Raw genomic sequence first — 27,336 nt, 5'->3', positions numbered from 1 at the left:
GGGGCACCTACCTGCCCCTGCCCCTGCCCCGGGTGTGGGGCCACCCTGTGGTCCTGCTGGCCTGGGGGATGGGTGCTGGGCTGGGGAAGGGGTTGCTGAGCCCAGGGGGAGGAGGAGGAGGAGGAGGAGGAAGGCTGAGCACACGATCCCATTAAAGAGCTTAGGTGGCAGGAGGGTGAGGGGCAGCACCCATCAGGGCAGGATTAGGGGTCTTGTTACCCACCTGGGGTAATTAGCTCCCTTTCCCCTGCAGGAGGAAGGTCCCCGCGCCATGGGGTCCCCAGGTGCTGCGGGGGCAGTGGCAGGGGGACCCCATGGCTCCTGGTGGGGGGGACCCCATCCCCAGTGCCAAGCCAGCACACGGGGAACACAGCCCACAGACACAGGGGGAGGCCCAAACCCATGCCCCATCCCCACGCCATCCCAGGGGGACACAGGGTGTCCCCGGCCCCTGCGGGCAGGGGGTGGCATGCTGCCTGCCCCCTTACATAAAGCCTTGTGCCCACCTCCCCAAGATGCTCCATCTTTTTCTTTTTTTTCCTGAGCCCTAATCTTTGCCATCTTGGGCTAATTGGATTTCCTGGGTCACATGGTGAGATAAAAAGTCCCCAAATCCCACGGTCCAAAAAAATCAGGTTATCCATGGGGAATTAAGGGAGAGAGCGGGGGCCAGCCAGCCCGCGAGGACCCACCGAGCTCTGCCTGCTGCAGGGCTCCCCGACATCAGGGCGGCGGGTAGCCAGCTCAGCCTTTAGGGGCTCCTCTTTTTCCCCCCATCGTCCACCGCCCGCCCCCGGGGTGCGTGCGCCATTCCCCACGGAGAGCTGGAAGAGCCCGGGGACCTAGAGGAGCTCAAGGAGTTCGAGGAGGAAGACGAGGCCATGGGGAGCGGGGCCAGCGCGGAGGACAAGGAGATGGCCAAGAGGTCCAAGGAGCTGGAGAAGAAGCTCCAGGAGGACGCAGATAAGGAGGCCAAGACGGTCAAGTTGCTCTTGCTTGGTAAGGGTGGAGGGGATGTCCCCAGGGGGATGCAGAGATGCCCCCCTGTCCCCACCTGACACAAGGGACCCCGTGGAGGGCTGTGGCTGCTGGGGATGGGCAGGGGGCAAAAGTAACCAGGGAGAGGGGTTGGGGACAGGCAGCTCCCAACCCCATCTCTGCCTTTCTTTGCCCAAGCAGAGCCCCTTCCCTGCAGCTCATTAGCCCTCGTTAGCCTGATGAGGTGCCACGAGCGAGTTGAGGTTGTCCCACCAGCTGGTTATCCCTCAGGGTTGCACCTGGGAAGAGCCAGAGGTGGCTTCGGCTCTTGGTGGCAAACAGACGGGCGGCAGGGACGAAGGGGACAGGGAAGGGACCAGGACACCGGGTCCCACCTGGGCCAGGCTGCAGCACCTCCCAGGGGGGTCAGCGAGAGCCTGGGGATCTCCTGCCACCAGCAACCCCAAACCCTGCTGCTGGGTGCAGGGCGGGAAGGGACAGTCCTTGGGGGACGCCCCGCACCCCGCTCGGGCAGTGGGGTGACCCCACAGGGAGGAATCGGGGCCCCGCAGGGCAGGGTCCGGTGGCGGGGACTTATCCAGGTGGGAGGGCTGGGGATCAAGGCGATTAACACCCTAATTCTAAGCAGCTTCCTGTGCTGCCCTAAGCTGCTTACGGCACCGAAGCCATCGCCGGCAGTGCCCGCGGCGGGTGGGAGGCGTGGGACCCCGGGCACCAGCAGCCCGGTGGGTCCCCACCACCCCTGGGGGTCCCCGAGGTGTGGTCCGGCTCCGGGAGTGAGGGGTGACAGGAGGTGGCATGGGGACGATGGCGCCGGCGGGAGGAGGCCAGGCTGGGTGTCCGGCCAGGGGAGAGCGGAGCAGGAGGGAAAGCTGCTGCGGTCCCCGCGAGGTGCCCATCGCCGTGGCGTCAGGCCTGCGGTATGTCCTGCCCTGGCCAGCACTAAGGTGTCCTCCCACCCTTTTCCAGGGGCTGGAGAGTCAGGCAAGAGCACCATCGTGAAGCAGATGAAGTGAGTACGGCCCAAGAACGAGACACCCATATTGGGGGGACCACCAGGATGAGCCCAAGGGTTGGACAACCCCAGTCAGGGCATGGGGGTGGCAGGACCCCGGTTGCCCCCCGTGTTGTGCTGGTGGTGGCACCCTGCTGATTCCCAGGGTGGGGTGATGGTGGGAGGGGAGCGGGGGGCACCCCAGGGTGCCACGTCTTGGGGCTGAGGCCGCTGTGCCCCCCACCCCCAGGATCATCCACCAGGATGGCTACACACCCGAGGAGTGCATGGAGTTCAAGGCCATCATCTACGGCAACATCCTGCAGTCCATCCTGGCCATCATCCGCGCCATGTCCACGCTGGGCATCGACTACGCCGAGTCGTCCCATGCGGTCAGTCGGGGTGGTCGACCCCGTCCCCCCCAAACCCGCCACACCGGCCAAGGGGACGTGGGGCCGGGGAGCACCCGGAGCCGGGGTCCCTAGCGTCCCCAGGCTGTTCCCCCCTAGCCCAGGCCCAGGGGCCTTTTGGGGGCCCACGGGTGGGACGGTGGCAAAGGGTCCCTCTTGCAGGATGATGGCCGGCAGCTCTTCAACCTGGCCGACTCCATCGAGGAGGGCACCATGCCCCCCGAGCTGGTCGACTGCATCAAGAAGCTGTGGAAGGATGGGGGAGTCCAGGCTTGCTTCGAACGAGCCGCCGAGTACCAGCTCAACGACTCGGCCTCATAGTGAGTGGGGTCACCAAGTCGGGGTGGGTGGGGGACACGGGGATGTGCCTGGGGACCCCCCCGGCTGCTCATTGCCATTTTCTACCCAGCCTGGCAAAAACAATCCCCTCCCTGATCCTGGGAATACCCTGAGGCCACCATCCTCCATCCCACCGGTGCCAGTGGGCTGCAACCCTCATCGTACCCCCACAACATCCCTGCAGCCCCCCCTGTTCCCCCAGGGACGGCGCTGCCTCGGAGTCCCAGCATTTGGCAGAGCTTCACCCCTCCAACTATCTCCAAAAAGCCATCGGGGGGGGAGGCCAGGACGTGGGCAGCCCCTCGGCAGCAGGTCACATCCCCTCCTCTGCCCCCCCCAGTTACCTGAACCAGCTGGACAGGATCACGGCCCCCGGCTACCTCCCCAACGAGCAGGACGTGCTGCGATCCCGAGTGAAGACCACGGGCATCATCGAGACCAAGTTCTCTGTCAAAGACCTGAATTTCAGGTGGGTGGGTGGCCACTCCATGCCCCCCCCAACATGGAGAGGGGTTCTGGGGTGAACCTGATGCTCCAGGGACCACCAACCCCGCCTGGACCAGGGCTGGTCGGTCACCGCATCCCTGACGCCGCCGAGGACAGGGTTCCGGGACCATCACACGGGGGGTGACAGGACCAGATGTGTCACCCCTGGCCTGTCCTTGTCCCCTCCCCAGGATGTTCGACGTGGGAGGGCAGAGGTCGGAGCGCAAGAAGTGGATCCACTGCTTCGAGGGGGTGACCTGCATCATCTTCTGTGGGGCGCTGAGCGCCTACGACATGGTGCTGGTGGAGGACGACGAAGTGGTGGGTTGGGGTCCAGGAGGTGCCTGGGAATAGCTCAGCAGCCTCGGGGGAGAAGACCTGGGTGCTCTGGGGGCTTATGGAGGGAGGGGTGTCAACACCCCATGCCAGTTGATGGTCTGGGTGATGCAGGGAAGGGGTGGGAGATGCGAGACGGAGCTGGCTCCCACCCAGTTGCACCCAGTAAACGTCAGCACTTACTCTGGGGCACAAGCAGCCCAGCAAAGCCAAAACACTGGTCGTGGGGCCATGGATCTGCCCTCCCCGCTGCCCACAAGGAAACCCCCGGTCCTTCCGAGCAGCCATGGGCAAAGCAGTTCCCGGTGCCGCCCTCCTCCCGAGAGCCACCGTCCCAGCGGGGAACGCTCCCAGATGCTGGAAAACCACCAGAGTGAACCCAAAGGAGCTGGCCCAGGCACAGGAGGAGGAAGAGACACCAACAGGTCTCGATGAAGGAAAATCCCGCCCTCTTGCCTCACCGTGCCCTCCAAGGTGGGCAGAAAAGCAGCAATAAGGGGCAGATTTCACCCTCCCGGCAAGCGGCAGCGGGGGGAAAGACAGCACAGTGTCATTAAGCAAAGCCCTCCAGCTGCCCGGCGAGGGATGCTCCGGCACAGCTGCTGCCCCAGCACTGGAGAAGAGCAGCTACAAGGGTGGAGATCTGGAGGGGAAGAACACGACAGCTCCAAAATGGGTCGTTTCTTGAAAGAAATAAGGGGTGAAGGCAAGCAGAGCAGGAGAAGCAGGCTGCCTTCTCCCCGGCCCAGGGGATTGGGGCGAAGCGTCGTTGCTGGCGTCTCCTGCAGCGGCCGGTCCCACGGATGCTCCCTGGTGCTCTGGGGTCCAAACACCTTCGCCAGGCGCAGGGCCAGGGCTGGGTTCTGCCACCCGCGGGGCTTGCTGAGGCTGAGCAGGAGCATGGAGCCCTTCCTCAGCCACGGAGCAGCAGCGTGCGTGAGGCACGCGGGGAAGGAGAGAGCATCTTGCCCATCGAAGGCCTCCGGAGAGGCTGCGACGCTTCCCCTACGCAGGAGGGGCAGGATTTGGCACCCTGCAGGTGCCCTGCTTGCTGAAGCCATACAGACCAGCTGCTGCAGCAGGAATCTGGACAGGACACCTTCGTCACCCCTGAAGAACCTGCCCGCTGCCACAGGAAGGTGAAGGAGACCCACCTTCATCAGCAGGGCACCAAAAGCCCTCGTCAGACTTGGCTCCAGCTGGACGGAGCCTTGTCCTCCCGAGGATGCCCCTGCAGCAAACTAGAAATGGCACATCTGCTTTGAAACCAGAGCTTTTCCTTTTCCCTGCTCCTTTGGGAAGCTGCGGGTAACAGCGGGGGGCTGCGGTCCAGCGAGAGCATCCCGCAGCATGGCCTGGGCGACAGGGGCGGCAGCTCGACGCCCTCACCGAGCACCTTCCAGCAGCCGTGCCACAGGGCTGCGACGTTTCCCTGGATAGTTTTCCCACCATAAGCCTTCATTTCTGAACATCCCAGAAGCTGCCAGGAGGGACTGGAGCATCCCACTGCCAGGAGCTGCGTAACACCGCCCCACATCCCGAGCACCCCCTGGATTTATCCGGTTGCTCGCACCGCGGCATAGGGGCTTTTTGGATGGGCAAGAGGGACTCTCGGTGCAGGCAGGGGACAGGCAGCAGAGCCACGTGCTGCTGCAGCAAGCAGGAGCATCCCAGCAGGACGGGGAAAAGCTCTCGTCTCGGGAATAGGGGGCTTTGGGGGGCTGCAATGGCCAAAAGTGGGGTGTAAATAAGTGCCGGCGCTTCGTGCCAACGAGCCTGTTTGCTTGCAGAACCGCATGCACGAATCCCTGCACCTATTCAACAGTATATGCAACCACAAGTTCTTTGCCGCCACGTCCATCATCCTCTTCCTCAACAAGAAGGACCTTTTCGAGGAAAAGATCAAGAAAGTCCATCTCAGCATTTGCTTCCCAGATTACGACGGTGAGTTGCTTCGTTTCCCCCTCCTTGAGACCCCCCCCAAACCGCGGTCACGGGTGAGGAGTCGCCTGGTCCCAGCGCAGACGCAGCCTTTGGGTTGTGCTGGGACCAAGTCAAGTCCCCGGAGGAAGGAGCAGAGGAGAGGACAGATGTGGCCTCGGGAAGGTGTTTGGAAGGATTGAAATGAGATAAAAAGGCTTTTTTAAAAATTGCTTTGCTAGGTGCAGTTGCCACCCAGCCCTTCTCCTCCTCCTCCTCCTCTTCCCCCTCCAGAGGGAGATTTCAGATCTAGCTCTTAAAAACGAGCCTTAAGCATCCCCTGGTCCTCACCCAGCCCTGACGGGCGTCTCCCAGGGGACAGCTCAGCAGCGTTTCCTCCCTCCGCAGGTCCCAACACATTTGAAGATGCAGGAAATTACATCAAGACCCAGTTCCTTGATCTCAACATGCGAAAGGACGTGAAGGAGATCTACAGCCACATGACCTGTGCCACAGACACGCAGAATGTCAAATTTGTCTTTGACGCCGTCACAGATGTCATCATCAAAGAGAACCTCAAGGACTGTGGCCTCTTCTGAGCATCTGTGTGGCAGGTACGTCTCGGCGGGCTTTGGTGACGAGAAACGGTTATTTAACCACAAAAAAAAGGGCCGGGGAAGGGGAGGGCGATGAGGACGCAGCGGAGCCCGCTCCGTCCTGCTCTGCAGGGCGACGGGGCGTGGGTCACCCCAGCCCTCGCCATCGAACACGGTCTGGAAATCTGCCCCCGCAGAGCCGGGGAGGGGAGGATGAGCTGGGACTAGCGAGGACCGGGGGGTCTGGGGTCCCACCAGCCCCAGGGGAAGGTCAGCGTCCCCACGCAGGGCCCTGGTGGGGATCGGTTCCCTTCCCCGGCAGCCTCCCAGGGCGGGGTGGGCTCAGCCCAGTTATTACTTGGAACTTGTTTTGTCAGGCTGCTTCACACCCTTGCATGCGGCGAGAGATGAAAACAGCAGATTATAGCCCAAAGTGTGCACCTGAGCAAGATCAAACCGTTTTATCTCAGGGCTCTCTGTTGCGGGTGCCGCGCCGGTTTGCGACCTGGTGGGGAGGCCGATACCCAGCCTCGGCCGGGGCAATAACCCGAGCAACACCCAAGCGCAGCGGGGAGAAGGCACGGGAAGCCCATGCTCCTCTCGGCCTCACCTGGCCTTTTAGCTCGTCACCATAAAGGTTTAATGAGATTTTACAACCCTAATTCTTACGCCTGCCTTCGCTCACTAGCCTGAGCAGCAGCGGGAACGTCCTCCCCGCTTTCCGAGCAGCTCCCAACCGCCGGCGGCTTCAGCGCTTTGTTTTCCAGGGAACCCCCGTTGCTTCCCTTGTCCCTGAACATTAATAGAGAAACAAGAACGAAATAAAGCGGGCAGGCAGCTTCCCCGCAGGCAGAGGCAGGCTGCGGCAGGACGGGGGTGCAGCCCGCGGCTGCCAGCCCTGCGTTGTGCTGCCAACAAAGCTGCTCTCTAAGCAGAGCCCTCGGCCGCCTTTGACCGCGAACCCGCTCCTAGCATCAAGGAAAATACAAATACGGAGCCAGGCGGCAGGCAGGGAGGCCCTGCCTGCTCCTAAGGTTGCAGGCAGCAGCGAGAGCTGCAGGGGGTGAGCGGCGAGGGAACACCAGGCGCAGCGCTGCAGGCTTTTTGCTGCCGCCTGGGTCGGAGCATTTAAGCCGATGAATTTCTTTCCGTCGCCCGGCGCGGTGCAAGGAGAAGTTGCTTCACCCAACCCGCCCTTCCTGCGCGTTGCACCATTGCAACCATCATGTTGTTGTGTGAAAGCGTTTAACCCCCTCTTCTTTCTTCCTTCCTGCTAGAAGAAGAAAGGACTTCAATCTCATCGCCGTTCTGCTGAGCAGAGCCAAAAGGATTGACCAAAACATACAAGTTACCCAGACCCCACTTTTTCTATGACCTGCCCAACCAAACCACCTTCGTTCAAGCCCAGAATAGGAAGGGGCTGAAGCCGAACTTCCTCTTCCCTTTCGTGGCCATTTCCTCTTTTTTTATTTTCCAAAAGAAAGAAACCCCTGCTCCCTGCAGCGCGTGAAAGGCAGCCTTTATAAATGAGATCTGGAGGGGTCTGACAGCAAAGAGCACGCGCTCCCCGCTACGCCAGCCAGAAAAATTAACATTAAGCCACCGTCCTTCCACCCTCCTCTCTCGGGGAGAGCCAGCAGCACCGCTCCCGCGGGAGGCAGGGACAAACCCTCCGCCCCTCTGCGGCTGGTTTCTTCCCTTTGACCAAAGCTGAATTAATCCACGCAGGAGTTTCTGGGGAAGGTGGAGGCTGGGTGACCCGCGAGTCACCCCTGGGAACCAACCTCAGTCCTTCGGCAGGAGAAATTCGGGGGGGGTTTTGTGCCCTAAGGCTTTAGCTTCTCCCCAGAGCAGTGCTCGGGCTGAAGCTGATGGCGGGCAGGGGCATGTGCATTAGAGGTAATCACGGCTACAGGAGGGGAACGGGCAGGATAAAGAGGAAATGGTTACTTGAAACGGTTCTTTTCATTCTGCTATTTAGAGCTGTATTTGCTCTTGTTTGTAAATAAATCTACGCTGGTACTGTAGCCAGGTCCTGCATCCTCTCACCATTTACTGCAGAGATCACCTATACAGCTTCATTTCACTGTAGGAAAAAGAAAATAAAGAAACATGCATGACACCGATGCCTATCATTTCTCCGGCTTCTCTGTGACGGCTGCTCCCCGGCCCCGTTCCTGCGTCTGACAGCTTGGATCAAGGAGTATTTTACATTCCTTGCGTTCACATCCTCGGCGCGGACGGGGACCCCCCCCCAAGCCCAAGCAGGGACCCACGCGCAGCAGGGCGGGGCCACCGCCATCCTCCCGCTGGGATGAGGCCCAGGTGGCACCAGGGCAGCCGAAAACCCTTCCCAAATCACCCTCCTCCCACCCGGGCGAGGTAAAGCCCGTGCTCAGGCCCTTGCAGGGCTGGCCTCTAACCTTGCAAGCGTTACCGGGGAGGGTCTGCATGAATTTAAGAGGCAAGGGGAGCTAACCCACAGCTTGGCGTGAGGCTGTAGTAAAGCTCAAGGCTGGCTCGAAGGGAATCGTCAGGCAGTCTGAGCTCAGGGCAGCCTGGGAGAGAGCTTCCAGACCATAAACACGCTCTTTGGGGCCGCCGGGCAGTGCTGCGCGTCAGACACCCGGCGATGCCCTGGGGTGGCCGCTTCCCCCGCCCACGAGCATCCCCGCAGTACTTCACTCTGTATTTCTAGGCGCGTGTCTTCGAACCGGCCTACGTCACCTAACAGCAGTCCAGGGCAGTCGTTTTCCCACCAGGTTCAAAAGAGGCAGCGAGACTTGTGCTATAAATAAGCAGTAAACGAACCATCTGCCAGTAATCCTGATGAGCGGCGGGACGCCGGCCGCTCCCCATCTGCGCCAGCGCAGCCCGAGTCCTCGGGAGCCGCGGAAGCGGCTGCACAGCGAGCAGCGAGGCTCGGGCACGATAAAGCACGAGGAACCTTCCCACCCCGTTAAATCACACCCGTTTCCCATCGAAGCGCTTACCTGCCTTCTCCAAAGCACAAAAGTCGGGGAAAGCTCCTGGAAAAATGAAGAATAAACTAGGGAAAAGGCAAAACTGTTTACTCACCATTTTAATACTGGCAACAACTATAACAGATTGAAACTGTACACGTGACAAACTGGGAAAGAGAGTCTCAATGCAATGTTCAGCGAAGGAATGTACTGACTGGTTATGAACATTACTACAGTAAAAACGATGGCAAACAGGGATTTGGCACCACATATACAAAGTAAAGGCATGCTTGTCAATACAGTTTAGGAGTCTCCGTACAGAAAGGCCATGGTAAATGCAGAACGAGGTGCACCCTTTACAAAATCACCCACCGGTTTAGACCAAAAAATGCACAAGAATCTAAGTGGTTGGTTGAGCAGCTCCGTAGCAGCGCGCGTGCGTTTCCCAGCGCCTTTGGAGCTCAGCGTTTCACCCCTCCGAGGGAGGCGGCCCGGGTACCCGCTCGCCGCGAAGCCGGCTTTACGCTCACCACGCAGAATGGATCTCCATTTGGGTGTCGGCATAAACCAGGCTCACCCCCTAACCGTAAGCTAGAAAGACTCGCTTATCCCGCTGCAGTAGCTTCTTTCAAAGCATTAGGGTAGCAGGATGGGAACAAATTACACATCAAAAAAGCCAAAGCTATCGCCGTAAGAGCTCTAAGGATCCTTTAAGTAGTTGCAGAAATATTAAATCCTGACCATACCAAGTGTTAAAAACAAAGAGTTCCTGCTAAGAGGAATACTTTCTGCATGATCTGGTCACATGTGCATAGTTAAGTGATTTTTTTTGTTGTTGTTGTTGTTTTTTTATTTTTAAAAGAAGATTCGTTTGCAAATAAAGAAATAAAATTTAGTAAAGTTATAGTTTTCTTGATGGAAAAAAACCTTAAAAACAGACTAGTGGTGGCTTGTTAACCAAAGAAAGAGAGAAAGCTACATATCGAAGGTCTGGAATCCAGCACCTCAACTTCACAACAGCTGTACACATTTGGGATTACACCATCCAAACGATGCCAGGATGATCTAGTCACACTAACAGTTGTTCCAGCTTGACCTAACTTCAACACCCCATATCAATAAAAAGGTCCCTAATACAGAAGATTGTGCTAAAGAACGCGACGATTCTGCATGCTGTTTTCACGTCCCTCGTCCCGTTCGCAGCTGTCCCCGCGAGGCAGCGAAGAGGCTGGTTCTCGAAACGCCACATCGTCAAAACTGCAAAGAGAACAGGGAGCGTTAGCGGGCTGCAAGGCAAAGCCAGCGCGAGCTGGTGCGCAGCGCCTGCACGCCGCCAGCGGCCCACCTTTACCTTCTCCCCACGCCCCTTCCTCCTCAATAGAGTCCACATTCCTTCAGGTTGTTTTTAATGATAACATCTGTAACGGCGTCGAACACAAACTGCACGTTCTTGGTGTCGGTGGCACAGGTGAAGTGTGTGTAGATCTCCTTGGTGTCTTTTCTCCGGTTCAGGTCTTCGAACTGACACTGGATGTACGCGGCGGCTTCCTCGTACGTGTTGGAGCCTGAAAAGGTAAGATCCCTTACTTTGGCCAGCAGTTCACAGCAGAGAGATCTTTTAAGTACATATTAAGCTGCTTGCAGCCATCTGCCTTATCCAGCTACAAATCCAAATCCGCCATTAACCCCTTCTTGTAAATCTGGAGTCTATTCCCAGCTTCTGGTCAGTGACCTTGGACGAGTCCCTCCCGCGACTCACCCACCGCTCCCCGCTGCGGCCTCCCCGCCCAGAGAGCGCTGCGTACGACGCTCCCGTCCAGGAGTGCTTCGCGCCAGATACAGGGAGTTACAGCAGAAGAGTGACAAGCGACAGGGACAAGCAGGTTCGAAGGACCGTTTGAAAAAGAACACCTGGACGCCTCGCGCAGTGACTAGGTGCAGCACCGCAGACGCACCAGGGCGAGCTAGTGCCGCCCCTGGGGCGCGGGGAAGTTTTGTAGCCTCTAAAATTGAGGTTAAATGAAAGTATTGTCCTAATAACACATGGAAAATACGGAGCGAGCTCGATTTGCTGGAGCGCAGTACTTTGCTATTCGTACTCCAGGCCGTAAATCACACGGACAAAGGCGGTTCCGAGCCAGAGACGTGTGTGCCCACAGCTCTTCTGAGAAAACGAGCTATCAGCCAACTTGATGGCCTGAAGATGCTGCCCAAGAGACAGAGTTGAAGGAATAGGGAGAAAGATAAGCTTTTAAGTTATCTCGGGCCGTGTAGGCTTTGACTGACTCATCCCTGGCCCTGGCAACGAGGAAAACGCAGCTTCACGAGCCCAGCCTTACCCGTGTACTCCGGATAGCAGATCGTTAGCGGGCTTTTCTTAATCTTTTCCTCAAACAGGTCTTTCTTGTTCAAGAAGAGAATGATCGATGTGTCTGTAAACCATTTGTTGTTACAAATGCTGTCAAACAGTTTCATACTCTCGTGCATCCGGTTCTGGAAAATAAAGTGAGAAGGGTGATGCATCATTCCGGAGTTCTCAGGGGAGGACGGGGCGGGGGGACAGATGGGCTTTACGACAAAGGCCAGACTAAAGAGTAAGTGTCACTGACACATCCTCCTGAGCAGGGGCCAGGCCACCTCCTCATCCTGTAACTCCCCCAGGGCCTGTCTGCTTCCCCACGGAGGTACTCACACCTCGGGGAACCGGCTGCAGGGACGACTCAGGCCACCCCCCTGTAACCAGGGCCTGGAGAAAAAGCTCATTTACACATTTTTATCAGTTTCTGGGGCAAGATACTGCAGGTTGCTGCAAGGAAGTGCTCCTCTTCACAGCCCTCAAACCACCGTGACAAGAGGAGCAAGCCAGAGGCGTGCCCGCCCCATGATTCCACCTCCCTTTCCTACAGAGCCATGCAGGCAGGTAACTCCTCCGGAACATACCATCTCCTCGTCCTCGGCCAAGACAAGGTCGTAATCGCTGAGGGCCACGCAGAAAATAATTGCTGTCACGCCTTCAAAGCAGTGGATCCACTTCTTCCGCTCCGACCGTTGGCCACCAACATCAAACATCCTGGGAGAGGCAGAAGAACGGTCTCAGAGCTACGGAGACCTCCCTCCGTGGCCACCGCCGCGTTCGCAGCGGGTGGAGGCCGCCTTGCCAAGGGCTCTCAAACAAGCAGGACGTAGGGGAACACAGGTCCGCAGCCTTCCATCAGCAAGGGCGACAACCCTGAGCCCTCCCTTCCTCAGGAGAGTGGAGTTTAAAACCAGAATTCTTTTCCTTAGAGCAATTTCAGCAGGAAGAACTAGACGTTACCTACATCGCTATCCAGAAGTCTGCTGATTCACCAGGGCACACTTATTTTGTTCTCTGTCTCCTATTTCCTTAGCAACAATCCATTTGCTTGACTGGACTCCAAACACCTACTCATAGTCAGCTCTTCCAGCTAATTTATACTGCATCTGACAAAGGATTATCTGGAACATGCTACCTGCGTGCTACTGCTGGGACCCAGAGAGGAATTAATGGGGCTAAGAAACAGTTTCATGTAATTAAAAAATAAAAAAACAATCTGTGAGCTCTGGAAGTTTAAAGGCTGCAGAGCTGCTTACAGAATTTCCAATTAAAAAAAACAAAAAGATGTGTCTTGGACACGAAAATATTTTGATGATAAGCAGGATTGCCAGGATGTTCTGATGGACCGTGACTTAATTAAATCAAGGCAGATACCGGTCGATATCCGAGAGCTATGAAAATCATAAACATTGATTTGTTATCAGAGCAAACAAGCAGGCAAGAGAGAAACTGCCCAGGGTGGGCCAAAAGCAACGCAATTTCGCGATGCCCACGAAGGCAGCCCGAAGTGCCGCTGAGCTGACTCCAACCTTCTATTTAAGGTAAACCATCCCTGCGGACCACAGGAGGAGAGACGGAAATCCCTGTGAGGATACAGGCTATTTACTTAGCTTGGATCATTTGCCATTACTCTCGGCTGTTAGCGTGGAGACATCTGGAAAGGAATAGCATCCCTGACAGCTCAGCTTCGCCGAGGTAATCCAAATTCGAGTCACAGTTATACTAAGGCTACCTCAGCCCGTTATTAATGCCTGAGACTTAACATCAAGGCTTCCGTCGCGGGAAAGATGGCAGCTTCGGGGTTTAAGATGTATTAATGCTTTCCTTTGTGGAACAAATCCCTCCGAGATGAGACACCTCGTGCCTCGGGCTCTGCACATGATCAATGACTCCAGGCAGGCTCGGGAAAGAGCAATTCCCCTCTTTGCATCAGGGAGGCACGCCTCCGAGCGCTCAGCCATTTCGCTTGAAAAGAAGGGTTATAATGATTGAACGGAATATGCCCGCTACCTCCAGCTCGCTCTGCCATTAGTCAGACGTGATGATTTTTAAAAAGCACCACCACACACTGCAGCTGGAAATGCTAATCCTAATCCATCACGACAGAAGACAAGTTTTTCCCCTGGACGAACCAGAAGCCGTGTAAATAGCTCGGCGATGCAAAGTGTTCAAGCATTCTTGTTAAAACAATTCATAAGTTAAGACAGTTCAGAAGCCAAAATGCTACTGTTCTCCCCAAAGAAGCGTGCAAACAAAACAGATTTTATAAGCGACGCTTGGATTTTTGCTATAGCTCTCACAAACCGTTTTCAAACACAAGCGAAAAATAAGCAAACAGATGCTTATTTAAAGGCTCTGAGCAACAGAGACTTGAAAACAGTGCCACAGGCGATGGGAACTCGCCCGGGATACAGGCGCTGCGTTTCCTACATCCAGGTTACGGACGCGAACGCCCGCCGCACGGGGCTCCAGGCTGTTTGTTGGGATCCAAAGCGAGGATTTTCTAACAAGCAGATCAAGGGCGGGGAGGAGAGCTAAACTGCGGGCTAGCAGCCGCTATGGGGGTTAGAGGGAGCTCGATTAGTGATACGTAAAGGGACACTGCCAGGACCAGGCTCGATACCCGAGCCCTGCAGGGACTGAGTTTGGAAGGCAGCGAGGACAGGGAAGCCCCGTCCTCTGCGGTGTCACGCAAAGGCAGCTGGTCCCCAGCACGCTTTCGGCATGCCCCATTCCTGCTCCGCAGCAAGCGTCAGTCAGCACAGTCACCTACAGCTTCGTGGAGAGCACCGTGCAGCCCAGAGCCAAGACTGTGACTGCGGGGAGAGCTCGTCTCCCACTTCAAAGGAAGGGGTTAAATTCAAACTCAAAATCCAGGAGTCAGTGTCCTTTTAGTATTTTGGGGGGTTTTTTTGGATCCTGTAAGCAAGCAGTCAGTACCTGTGTCTGCGATTCCAACATAAAAGCAGCTGAAAAGAACAGAAGAAGGCAAATAAAAGTCAAACCGGTATCTCCAGTGAGCAATGCCAGTAGAGAGGGAGTGTAACGGAGGCAGGGAGGACAGTTAAAACAGGGCGAGACGTTTTGCAGTGCAGGTGTGGGACCCACCACCACGCACTGAAGAAATCGCCGCAGTCCACAGGGACGAGCGCTGCCCTTCACTTACTTGAAGTACAGGTCCTTGAAGGTGAAGTGAGTTTCCACAATGCCGGTAGTTTTAACTCTGGTCCGCAGAACATCCTGCTGAGTCGGAATATAGGTCGGCTGGGATATTCTATCCAAGTCATTCAGGTAACTAAACCAGAAGAGACAACACAAGATGTGCTTTTTTTAGTCTGCTTGCTCGCCATGAATCTTTTATAAACTGCAGAAGAGAGTCATCATGGAATTTATTCATCATCTTCACACAGTACAGACCTCGAACATGCAGCCAACAAACCCCCTTGGGTCTACCCCAGGGCTGATTTTTGTTGGGGTTGGGTTTCTCTAACCCCCCCCCCATATGACCTTGCAGCGTGTGCTGGGTAGAGTTCAGCTAGCTGGGGAGCGAAGCCTGATAAGAAGCTAGCACGACAAGTACTGCTGATGCAGAAGCCATGCCAAGGCTGGTATCTCTTGGGGCAATTCAAAGTAGTCAAGGTCTGTCGCATCAAAGCGCAAGGCAATCAATCCAGTGGCTCGCTTTTAAAGGGCAAGGATACGTCAGATGAACCAGGAGGAAAGAATTAAGCACCAAGAACTACCCCCAGACCAGGTGGATTCATTCCCCTCCTGTAGCAAGAGCGAACCAACACACAGCACATCCAGCTCCCCAACGGCACGGCTGCCGGAGGAAGCCGCTCCTCCGCGGCATCAAGGCAACGCGCCCATCAAGACCCCAACTAATTCCAACTACAGCAGAATCCCTTTGAAGCTCAGCTCTCGGGCACATAATTAAGAGGTATACATCATTTCCAGCAGTGTCAGAAATCCCGCTCCAGCCAGCGACACCTCTGAGCTCATTTTTCCTGTTAAGGGGAAGGCAACGGCCTCCTGCTTCCGCAAAGGAGACGAATATTGCTCCGGCTCCACTGGGACGGGACCGGAGGCAAGCATTCAGCTGCCTTCGTGCACAGCTGCCAGCAGCGTTACCCCTAACAGCTACAGCCAGGCCTTTATCAGGAGCAGTTTTAACCAATACAGTACCGTGCAACCGTGAGATTTTAGCGGCACAACGGCTCTGGGCTGGTGTCATAAACCCTGCCCTCCCAGCCCAGCATTACCACAGATCCGCTGTCAGCCGGGGACTGCTGCTTCCCATGCACCTGAAACCTGTGCCAGGAGCTTCAGCTTCCCACGGACCTTCATCACCGAGCAACATCTCCCTCCTCCGACAGCTTCAGCGCCTCCTCTGGCCAGGACTGCCAGCATATTTGCAGAACCCTAACCCAGAAGGACAAAGCCTACCTGCCAGCCTCCTGCCTGTGCTCGCCCTGGCACCGCGGGGCTTTCCTCAAAGAGCTGGTATCTGCAAGCAGTTTTAGCCCAGAAAGGGCCGACTCCTCTCATTCCCCTCTCATGTTTGGTGGGATGACAGGTTTGTGAACCGCTCTTTGACCAGAAACGCAGCACCCAAAACTCACACTTGGGATTGGCTTTAGTTTCAGCTTAGCAAAACAGATTTTGGAAGAAGGCACCTCCATTAGGCTTCTGTTAAATATTTCTACTGAGGAAATAACACGCCCAGATTTTCCCCCCGCTGCCTCCTTTCCTACCAGTTTGAGTTTAGCTGGGATACGATGGTTCAAAAGCTGATGGAAGTGCTACCTAAGAACTGACCCAGCAGCTTCTAACAGCCTGGCTTTGATACAGGTCACACAGCTGCCCTGAATCGCTGAAGTGATAAATGTGCAAGCTGGAGCTGCAAAGCATCTGCTCCTAATTGCCAGCTTTCAGCATCAGAACTCTCAGCAGTGAAACCGGTATAATTCCTACTTAAGGCTTTTCAGGCAGCCAGCGAGGAGTGAATGGAGTCAGGCAACTCCCACCAAATGAATTGCAAAGTACCGCTTGCACATCAGTCAGGAGAACAAGGTGCATCAGACTAAGCGGCTGCTCTATCTGTGACCTGCCTTAAAAAAAATAAGCAGATTCATTCCAGGGAGACTCAAAGGGTGAATAAAACCAGATCCCATGGAAATGCCTAAGCAGTTGGCAGATCCGGCACGGGGGATTTCTCGGTCGCAGCAGAGCCGCCCGAGCGCGTGTGTGCGCAGCCTCCTCCAGCCGTCCTCGCCTTGCCGGAGGCAGCTGAAGCAGCCTGCCCACCCAACAGAACCCGCTGCCGAGCCCAGCCGGCCGCTTGTTTCCCTCTGCCACACACAGATGTAGTGGAACTTGAAAAAAAAAAAAAGGAAAAGCACGGTCCGAGACTCATGGTTTTGAGCGACTCATAACCCACAGCTTGCCACAGTCTGTCTGAAAGTTTAAAGACGTTCCTCGCAAATATTGTTTTGGGAACTGAAAACATACACCTTACTGAATCCTTCTCCATCCCACGCAGTTTGAATCCCTTTTCACAGTCTCCTTCACCACAAGGCTTCCTTCAAACGCTGAGGTTGCAATCCTTGCTCCCCACCTTGGATCCCTGTGTTTACAGAGCCAACTATTTCTCATGCTTCAACACTAGCTTGCAAATACAAGCTTGCGAAGACGACGGTTTTGTTCCCCTCCTTTTTCCACCCTTAAAACAAGGGCTCGAGGACAAAATAAAAGGCTGACCAAAAGCCCACGGCGTAACTCGTCTTTGTCTTCGCGACCCTCCGAGCCTTCCCAGCACACCGTGCCAGGCTGGCACTGGCTCAATACCTGCCTTCGCAAGGCTCTGCGGCTCCAGTCCGATCAGAAAGCCTGCCAGCTTCAGCACCGTCCCGTCTCACACTGCCCCAAGAAGCACTGACCGCAGCAGTGGGATGTTCCGAAGCCGGCAGCTTTCAGTTGGTGAGGAGAACTGAGTTCCCCTCCTCCACACGCTCACATGAACCCTGGAATGGTATTTTCCTAACAATTCAGTCATGTTTCCCTTTAACACTGGAAAGAATGCTTTCAAGGCCAAAAATGGCTCTGAAATTCATACAAAGCATTTATTATGAACGGCTATCTGCAGGCTGAGCTATGGGAGGGAAGGAAGGGGGGGCTGTCACCGTCGCGCCTGAAGGCAGAGCAGCAAATAAAACCAGCCTTCACCAGGGAGAGGAGACAAGAGGGCAGAAAGATGCAGGTTTGTACCCAGGTGGGTCAGTATTTACAGCCACCAAACACCAAGCTTTGTGGAAACATCCCAAGCACCTGTGCCAGTCTGAAAATGCAAACAGCATCCTTCCTCCATAGGTTGGCAGCTCATGCAGAATTAATCATCTCCAGCCAACTCTTCCTGCAGCAAGAAAAGCAGGCGAAGACCTGGTGAAACCTATATTTAAGAAATGCTTTTCTTTCACAGAGTCTGCCTCGTCCCTCCCCTCATGCTTAGCTGGATTTTGGCAGACGAAGCAAAGCAGAAAACAAGGCAACGGAGCAGGATCGCCAGGAAAAGGGAACGTTGTGCGTTACCTTTATCATTTGCGCGCTTATCTGGGCCAGCTAAGACAGACCCCCAGTCTGCAGCACAGACCTACAGGTGGAAAAGCTCCCTTCAAAAGCTTGAGCTGTGATCCCAGGGTGGCGCTACTCGAGGGGGATCAGAAGGAAGCATCAGGATACAAATGGGAGGACAATGCCCTGCAAGCTAGTGCTTGAAAGCAGAGGAGAAAAAAAAACACATAGAAATAATCTAGGTTTTATCCAGCATCGTGTCGGGGAATTCAGGCCAAAACTGCCACTCGGGAACAAGACAAGATAAGCCAGAACAGAGAACGGTTGATCAGAGCTATGCTGATTGCCTGTGAGACTGCAGATAATTACCTACAGGATCTGCAGGCTGGTGTCTGCATGAACTCCGGAAAAAAGTGGCAAAACCAGCAACTAAAATATTTTAAAGCATTATCTGCGTGCCGAGATTTCCCAGTATCAGAGAGATGTGCAAGATGGCAACACGCCTTAGCATCCACACCGCTGCACCAGCGGACGGGGTCGTGTCCGTTGTAGCTGTTGCACCGCGAATCGCGCGCGCAGGCCTCAAACGCCTGCCCGCAGCTCCGGCTCAAGGCGGGCACGGTGAGCTACGCAGCTGTTTGCTCACATCATAGGTACAGAAAAACGGGAAGTCACGATAAGGAAAGTGAAAATACAGATGTTTGAAATAGCACACCAAAAACCCAGGGTGGTGACTAGAGGGACATTATCAAGTGGAGCCCAGAGAAGACACTGAACTTGAAAATCCACAGTTTAGACCAAGAGTTACTCAACTGTTCTTAAAAAAAGAAAACAGGCAAAACACTGATTCCAGGACAGACCATTTGGGTTTGTGTCACAAGTGGTTATCTCTGGGAGCTCACCCCCACCTGCTGCATACGGATTACGACACACCATGATCACGGTTGCCTCCTCTCCTGCCTGCCAGGGCAGCTCTCCGACGGGCAGGATCCCTGCCCGCACAAGGGGAAGCCCTCAGCGAGGCAGGAAACAGCAGGAAGAGAAGTTTTCGGAACAATCTGAAATTCCCTGAAAGCCTTGGCTCTCTGCCACAGCCCTCTCGCTCTTGATGCCACCCAATCTTCACGAGCGCTCGCGCATGTGTTCCTCTTTTTTCCCCTCCCCACCCCCTCTCTGGGTATCTCAGCAGAGGCACCGAGGTCTGATGTGAAGCTCCCAGTCAGCCAGAACCGGGCTTGAAACACTGCACAATACTGAATTCCAGCTGGAAAACCAGTCACCTCAAATAGGGCATGTATTTAAAGGCTGCCAACCCTTGCGTTTCTGTCCCTTTTGTAGGAGATATTTAAAGAAGTGAAATTCCCTTAAGAGAATTGTGCACCGAAGCTGGTACCTACGTGCCCACCGCCACAAGAAGGGACTGCAAAAAAGCCATCTTTTAAGCTTGGATAAGGGAACTGACTGGGTAACCCCAGAAAATACGGCAAGACAGGAGCCACGCACTGCGCGGAGAAGAACAAATACCGACTGAACACTCATCTGGGCAGCTCATTGCGTCTGCTGGCGAGACGGGGGTCCTGCAGGAGAAAACAGGTTTTTAACTGCGCAATAGGAACCCACTCGCAGCGTTTCCCAACGGCTGAGTTGCCTGGCTACCGAGTCAAAATAATGCTGCTCTAGTGCAACTTCCTGCGGTCTTAGGACGGGAAGCAAAAGTTCTCTGATGCACTTATCAGTAAAATGCCACGTGGGTCATCATCAGGCTGAAATCTCTCTGCCACACAGATTTGACACCGGGCCATGACAGCGGTTTGTCACAGTAGCCGTGCCGGCACCAGGAACTGGACACGAGTGGGTTGCAGCTATTCAGGAACAGGAATAACCCTCCCAAATCCCGTCTCTGGAAGGCAGTCGGGTCAAGCGGGCACCTCCGAGCAGGCTCGCACCCTCCCTCCCCAGTCTGCTCCGAGCCATTTCTACCCTGTTTTCTCCTTCCTGCCTTTGTTCTCCTTCTCTTTCAAAGCCGACCATCAAGACCACAGAGCCAAGGTTCCCCATCCTTCTTCCTTATGCTCCACTCAACCCCCTATGCTTTCTGCCCTAGATCTTCTGCTCGAGAAGTCCTCAAACTCTCTTTCTCTCCTCCATACCTGCTCATTAAATTATTCCCTCATTCACCCCCCTCCCCATCCATCCTTTCTTCTCCCTTTGAATCTGAAGTTTCCTCCTTGCACGCTGCAAAGGCACAGACGAATCTGAGACAGCCTCCTCTCATCAACTCACTTACCTTGATCTAAACCCACGGCAGCCTGCCAAGGTGTTACAGGTTTAGAAGAATTCTTCCTTATTTTCAAGCTAAAATATGCTCTGCGCAGACAGAGCCTGCAGGCAGCTGAGCTGTGACACATCTGAAGTATCTTTATAAAGCACTTCCAAACTAAATTTTTCAAAGGCTTAAAACTTGGCTAAATTGAGACAAGTTTTCAGCTGGACGTCAGGAGGCACGTTTAACCCCAAAATCATCCTTTCAGAGTTTCAAATATTTATTCTAGAGACCAAGCACACAACTTTTTAAAAACAAAAATAAAATAAAAAAAAAGACAAGAGCAACAACTGTTTTGCTCATTAAAAGAAATCATTTCCCCTCCCTGCACTAAGCTGCCTCTTGGAAATGGAAGAGGCATTCAGTCAAAATTCTCATTAACCAGCCAGCAGCAGCCCACGCCACTCAGCCAGTCGTAACTTCCCAATTGTTAAGCAACCGTGTGCGTTTCAGAAACAGAACAATAAGCAGGTTTACAGCGGGCCCGCAGCGCTGCCCGCGCGGCGTCCGGCACACAAGCGTAGCGAGAGCTGTTAAGGAGCACAGCTATGTAAATATTGATCTGCTGATATCAGGAGATCCCGCTATTGGAAGCCGTTTCTTGTCACAGATGTGGTAGTTTAATCCGGAGCTCGGTTTCAGGAGCTTTACTCCTTTCTGCAGGTGACGTAGCTGATCACCTGCTGTAACGAGCCATCTTAATACAAGACACACTAAGCTATTCTTCCACTAAAAACCTGACTGGCAAATTCAGCTAGGCACAAAACAAGGAATATGGAGAGGGGTTGTCCAATACTGCATACAGGGAAGACAAACAGTAAAACTGAGACTTTGATGAGCTAAAGCACCAGATTGCCTTGTGAGCCCAAACCCTGCAAACCAGTTAGACCAGGGATCCTGTCCACCCCCTCGGAAGGGGACCCAGGTACCACCCCACTTTCAGTCCCCCAGCCCTTTTGAACAGCGTTTGGTTTGCTGTGAAGAGCCCAGAAGCTGGTAATGGTTTCTTACTAGGATGCAGAGTCGTTAAGCTGATATTCTCTTGATCTGCTGAAGCAGGCCTGGACCCCAGCATCTTTCCATAACCGCTTAATCACACCAGCAAGCTCGGCAGTCATCACGCCTTCCTCTGCGCTTCCAGCTAAAACAAACAACTGGCGGGCATCGTCCTGCGGGAAGAGGGGAAACGAAAACAAGTTAGGATCTGCACCCATTTATACCTTCACAAATTACATCGAGGCTTAACATCAGTAACGATCCTAGGGGCTGCAGCAACTGCTCTAAGGAATCATGGTCCCCTCTCTCCCGCTCTCTGTCCAGGCTTCTCCCCCAAACCATCAAGTTATTTTTCTCCTGCAGTCAGAAGGAAATTCTGGACAAGAAGCCCCAGCCCATGGGCGAGACGCACTGATCACGGGTGGCACCATCGCGCGGGGATCGCCGCTCCGAAGCGACAGGCAGCCTTCACGTCGGACACACCAAACTTCAGTCAGCTGGCGCAGCATTTCGAAGGAAAGGCAAGAACATCAACAAGCTACTAGACTAATGAACGATAAATAATAGTTTTTAAACTGGAAAACCTTTATTACAGTGTCACACAGTATGGCAACAAGGAAAAATTCAGTATCAAAAGCAGGTTCTTGGATGATTATAGGTTTAAAGCTTTGAGGACTTGCCGTTTGCTGCAATAGCTGTCAGAAATACGGGAGACCGATTTCTTAATAAAGCATTTCATCAGGAGGTGGGATGGACTGATCGGGATTGAGCATTTGCCCTAGAGCATGAGAAGTCCTCAGAAGTCTTAGAGCAGGACCTCATTCTTCTACACATTAACAAGCAGATTTTGAAAGTGAAAACCAGGCTGACATGCATCCCATACATCCCACACTGATGTTTATTTCTACAGCAATCAGACCTGCCAGCTCCCTTTCGGGAGGTGTAGGAGACCTTTCACAATCCCGGCAGGCTCTCAGCTTCAGCCTGTCTCTTCCTAATGCTGGCTCCTGTCACTTGAGCCCCAGCCCGTACTGCCCAATGCACACCTAAGCTCAGGCAAGAGTCAAGTCCACGTGCTAGTCCAAAGGGTGCCTCCCCAGCACAAGCAACAGGCACCTAAATTAACTTAATCAAGGCCTGAACTGCCACAGCACAGAGGTGGGCCTCGGTTCTGAGCCTTCGCAGGTGCAGCACTGATGGGTGTGGTGCTCTGCTGACAGGACACCACTGTGGTTTCCTGCAAGACAGCTGATTTCGTTACCCCGGGTCTTTTCCTAAGAAAGTGTGGCAAGTTGTTTGCTCTTCAGGGTAGACTGGGACACGAGAAAATTCTTGGCACTTGGCTCTCGTCCTGCTACGCTTGGGGAAGTCAACCGAGAGAGAAACTTGGATTTTTAGCATCTTCCCCCTTCCAGTGACCTTAGCTAGGCTGACATCACCGCTCGGCTTCGACAAGCACAGAGGAAAGGTGGAAGGGAACGCCAGGGAGGATTTGGGGCAGCAGCCGAGGTTAGCATGCAAGGGGAGATACGATGTCAAGCGTCCTGGCCGAAGGGCGTAAGTTCGAAAATATCTGTGGTTGCATCACAAAGAAGCAGAGTGGGTTACTTCACTTACTGCATATTAACCATAAGCACGAGGAATTAGTGCCAGATAGCAAGAGTGACAGGCTGTGCAGCCACTGCCCTGTGCCGATACACACAACTGTTCTCCTACGCATTTTCAGAAGCCCCTGACTCCCCATCCTACTCGCGCTCTCCCCACCGCCTCGGGGGTCGAGACTTCCCAACTTCGCTTTCTACCATCTAGTGCTGAAGGTGAACGCCAGTAACAGCCCAAGCAATCGGCAGAACTGGGTGAGTTGGGAGAAGCAGGGCCTCGAACCCCCCAAAAATGAAGAGGATAAATACAAGTAGTGAAAATTGTTAAAATTTATTTGGCTCAGCTTAAAAATTAACTGCCCCAATGCTGTGAAATGCTACTGGGGAGTGACGTCAAGCAATTTAAACAAAAAATTCATAATTTTGTTAAAAATTTAAATAGCTTAGACAAAGGTTTGGGGATTTTTTTTTTTTCCTGAGAATTCAAACTAGTAAAGGTTCTTACCCATAACCTCAGTAAAACACTTGACGCTTTGTACTGGTAACACATTACAGTTTCTGAAAGGTCTTTCATTATTGTATCTTGTAACAAATATATTTCCACTGTGAGTGTCGTGGAATGAATTTCCAGGATTCATTAACACAATTCACAGAACAGACTCAGACTAAGTGAAACAAGTTAAATACTTACTGCTCTGGCAACTTCCCCGAAGTCTATCTTTAGCCTTCCCATGGCTCTTATGATTGCAATGATGGACTGGATAGTATTGCTGTAGACAACCACTTTATATTGTTTGCATTCTTCCTCCGAGTAGCCATCCTCATGAATAATCCTGGAAGAAAACCAAGCTGTCATTCCCAAAGCAGAAGGGCACCACAGATTTCTTATTTCTTTTCACACAAAAATGCCGTTCACATGCCTGCACTCTCACTTACTTCATCTGCTTCACAATGGTGCTTTTCCCAGACTCTCCAGCACCTGAAAAGCACAAAAGAATTACGGTCAGCAACCAGATGAAATGAAAAGGAAAAGCGGACTGTACTCTTCCTAGTTCCCACACAGAAGTCGATGGGGTCCGGAGTAAGATACTTCTTGTGCATTGCTGCTGGTAACAGACGTCCAGAGCAGCTGTCCCGGGCCCCTTGGGAGGGATCGCTGAAGAGCGCATCCACAGGTACGTCCCTCCGGGGTTTTATTTACAGATGCTGGCGCTCATTAGGCATTCATCTGCTAAAAAAAATTAAAAACCCAACCCTAGAATTTCTGAATTTCTAGAGTGTGCTCCTCAGTCACCGAGGCTAGCCACCTGGGAGGCAGGTCTCCAAAACCGGGACGAGGATTTATCTACCATCCCTCTTTCCAGCTCAGTAGCTACAGTCCAAGGTAGCCCTACAGCTAAGGGCACCAACGTCATCAGCTGCTACCCACTGTTACTGAGCTGCACAGGATAAAAGCATTAGCCTTGAGTAACCAGGTGGACGCAATCCCAGATCCTGGAGCATTTTTACAAGGAACATCTAATTCAGAAGCAATCTTGCATGATACGCAGTGGAAGGGAAGGGACCCAGAACAGAGCTCAAAAGCTTGCGCAAATTGCTCTTTGCAGATCCAGGTGAAGCAGCTTAAGACATTAAAGACCAGAAACATGTTACTGTGTCACAGCAGGAACACCATAATGGACCTTCTAAGCTCCCTTCTCCATTAGCACAGAGCCAGCCAAACGTTGCCCGTAATCGTCCAAACTAATGTGCTGTTTCTACAGTGGAAAGACGAGGCGTGTTCCCACGATCCCTTACCAGAACATAGTGGTAAGCACACCGGTATCACTCCTGAGCTAGATACCTCTTAAACAGCTCCAGCAAATTCAAACAAGGTACCTGTCTAGACTTGAAGTGGCAACTAAGGCGCCTGTGAATCACCAGCAGGAAGATGAGGGCCCTGGGCTCCCGCTCCAACCCTTCAGCTGCCAGCACAGGTTCCCAGAGCCACTCGGGGATCTTCGCTGTGGCACACCCATACGCATCCACCCACAGGACATGCAGGGCAAACAGTCATTGATTAACAAGCTCTATTCTCTATCATTTCCCACAATACAAAGATTATTATTCTGGGAAACTGAGGATAAAGAGACATGCAGGTTTAGCTCAGAAATGAGCCTTTGCCACAGGATGATTTCTAGTTGAAATATCAAAGCTGCAGGCTGTGGCACTGGGACATGCCTGCATTGCAAACAGCCTTCCTTCCAAGAACGGCAGAGAAACCTGGCTTGCCAAGCCTCTGCAGCCCCAGGGAGGGGCAAGTTAGCCCCTCTCTGTCTGCAAAATAACAGCTAGTTATCCTGTTTTTCACAGCTTTTGCTCGTGAACCACAAAGCACCCACAAATCGCGTCCCCCTCCCATGGGCAGGAGGCAGAAACCACCTCTGCACACCCGTGCAGCAGCTGACACGCTTGCACAGCTCGGTGCAGCAGATGCCTGCTCCGGCACTCAGAGCCATCGCGTTGCAGAGTTTACCGAGCCCTGCAGGCTGCAGCAGCCGAGCTGCGCTGCCCACACGCTCGCCTGTCCCAGCCGTGAAGCATGTGAAAGGCATGCATGGCGTTACCGCGCGTCAGCAGAAGCGCGGGCCCCGCATCACTCTGCCTCCGGCCACCGCAACACCAGCAGCTCGCTGCAGACGAGCCAGACCAGCCGCTGGCTTCGGGGCTCCTCAGCCTAAAAGGCTCACTCTGAGCTGCAGAACTGGGTTTGCTGAAGGCAAAGGAATGAAGCTGAGCCTGCCTGGATTTGGGTATATGACTCGAGAGATCCTGGGTGGACTGAGAGACACGGGCTCCCCTTCACTTCTAGCATCAAAGCACCAGATGCCCCAGCCCATAGAGTCGAGGCAACGCAGCAGCCCGCCAACCCAGGAGGGCATTGTTACAAGCAAGGCGAGCTTTGTTGGAGGAGGGAAATCATTGTTGAGTTATCAGACCAATATGGAAAGGAAAAAAAAAAAAAGACCAGCTTTCAGGAGTGGCAGGCTGTGGAAATTGGGCTGCGGCACACTTCTCCAGAAAAAGGGCAGAAAAGCTTTCTGGTGCTACCTTCGGGAAGCACGCCTTCCAGGAGAGAGCTTCCCAAGCCTCTCGCAACATCCAGAGAGGGCAACGCTGCGTTCCAGTTTCATTCTCGCATCCTTGAAGCCTGAGGAAGGCCATCTCCTAGGAACAGCACCACAAACAGGGTGTGAAAGCAGCAACGCTTTTTAAAAAAAAGCAGCATTCTCTTCCCAGTCTCATGACTTCATGTCATATGGGCAGAGGAACCCAGAAATCAAACCCCTGAAGAGAAGAGGCGGCTTTGCTGGGTTTGTGTGTGCAATAGGTACAAACTACTTCCTTCCCTGAAATTTCGTACCCTTTTTAGCCTGCTTGTTTCACATTCCTTCAGGTTCTTTCCAACATCACTAGTAAAACCCTTTTGGCTGATAAGGGAATCAAATTACTGGCAGGAACGTTAAGGTGCAGGTTCCAGCAGTGGCCGGGAGGGAGCAAACACAACCGCTGCTCTCTGAAGTTAGGCAGCAGCCAGATACCAGCAGCTCGCTCACCAGCGGTGAACGCGCCGCGCCAACCCGAGCCCAGGCTCGGCGGCGGCAATCGGGACCGAGCGACGACAGCGCGGCCTTTACAGCCTCACGCTTGTATTTCCACTCCCAAGTTCATCCCGGTCAGTTCCCAGATGTGGACGAGGATTCCTGAGGATCCATCGCTGTATTAAATTACAACAGAAAGCTTCCCCACCACCAGACAAGGTCATTTTCTAGCTGAAGGTGCACTTCCTATTTGCACTTAGACAGCTCCAAAACAAACAAGCAACCAAATATTTTTACAGCTCTTGGTGGCTGAAGAGAGCAGACGCAAATCAGCCTCTTCGCTCAGAGCTTTCACAGCAGGACAAGCACTTTCATGGCGGGTTCTAAGGCTGCCAAATGGGAGCAAACTCAAGTCAAACGGTGCCTTAACTCGTTACACCCATTTGCAGGTGTCGTGGGGTTGTACCTCCATCGTGGGGCGGCAAGACAAAGGATTTCTGCTTCTTTGGATCCATTTTGCACAGAAGAATACAGAGGCAACAAGAGAAACGTGCTGGTGTTCAACAAACAAGTACCCAGTGCCTCTCCTGCACAGCTCCCGGGGAGCTGCGGCCAGGATATGCATCTAAGAGCGCTGACGCCTTTAAATGCCAATTGCTCAGATACCGCCGTGAGTTTATCTGTCTCGACATCCCCCTCAAGGGACTGTAACGCCAACAGCTGCCCCGCACAGCAGGAAAACTGTTTCCAAGACAGGGCATGTAGTGCAATTTAAATCAATTAGCCTTTAGTTTAGGTTGAAGGGTTACCAGATTAGAGCCTCTCATGATAAAATACTAGCAGGCTGCCAAGTTAAATGTCTGCAA

At 53.8% G+C, this 27,336-nt stretch overlaps 2 protein-coding genes across 2 annotated transcripts in view; one reads left to right on the top strand and one right to left on the bottom strand.

The window, feature by feature from the left end:
* The first annotated feature begins 144 nt into the window (after positions 1 to 144).
* Positions 145 to 8,225, top strand: GNAT2 (G protein subunit alpha transducin 2). The gene is made up of 9 exons (XM_064472067.1): positions 145 to 999; positions 1,969 to 2,011; positions 2,244 to 2,385; positions 2,566 to 2,723; positions 3,083 to 3,211; positions 3,420 to 3,549; positions 5,355 to 5,508; positions 5,893 to 6,098; positions 7,358 to 8,225. The coding sequence occupies exons 1-8, from the start codon at positions 882 to 884 to the stop codon at positions 6,081 to 6,083; spliced, it is 1,065 nt and encodes a 354-aa protein (XP_064328137.1). The 5' UTR covers positions 145 to 881; the 3' UTR covers positions 6,084 to 6,098; positions 7,358 to 8,225.
* A 922-nt stretch (positions 8,226 to 9,147) lies between these two features.
* GNAI3 (G protein subunit alpha i3) overlaps positions 9,148 to 27,336 on the bottom strand; it is a 31,939-nt gene continuing 13,750 nt past the window's right edge. The window contains exons 2-9 of the mRNA XM_064471863.1: positions 23,826 to 23,868; positions 23,581 to 23,722; positions 21,304 to 21,461; positions 14,566 to 14,694; positions 11,984 to 12,113; positions 11,383 to 11,536; positions 10,395 to 10,608; positions 9,148 to 10,300 (exon numbers count right to left, since the gene is read on the bottom strand). Of these exons, the coding sequence (XP_064327933.1) occupies positions 10,418 to 10,608; positions 11,383 to 11,536; positions 11,984 to 12,113; positions 14,566 to 14,694; positions 21,304 to 21,461; positions 23,581 to 23,722; positions 23,826 to 23,868 (947 nt within the window). The 3' untranslated portion in view covers positions 9,148 to 10,300; positions 10,395 to 10,417. The remainder of the gene's footprint in view (positions 10,301 to 10,394; positions 10,609 to 11,382; positions 11,537 to 11,983; positions 12,114 to 14,565; positions 14,695 to 21,303; positions 21,462 to 23,580; positions 23,723 to 23,825; positions 23,869 to 27,336) is intronic.

This window comes from Phalacrocorax carbo, chromosome 23 (genome assembly GCF_963921805.1).
Source record: "Phalacrocorax carbo chromosome 23, bPhaCar2.1, whole genome shotgun sequence".
Lineage (NCBI taxonomy): Eukaryota > Metazoa > Chordata > Aves > Suliformes > Phalacrocoracidae > Phalacrocorax > Phalacrocorax carbo.
Note: the sequence above shows the minus strand (reverse complement) of the source record. Positions and strands in the feature narration are given on the sequence as shown.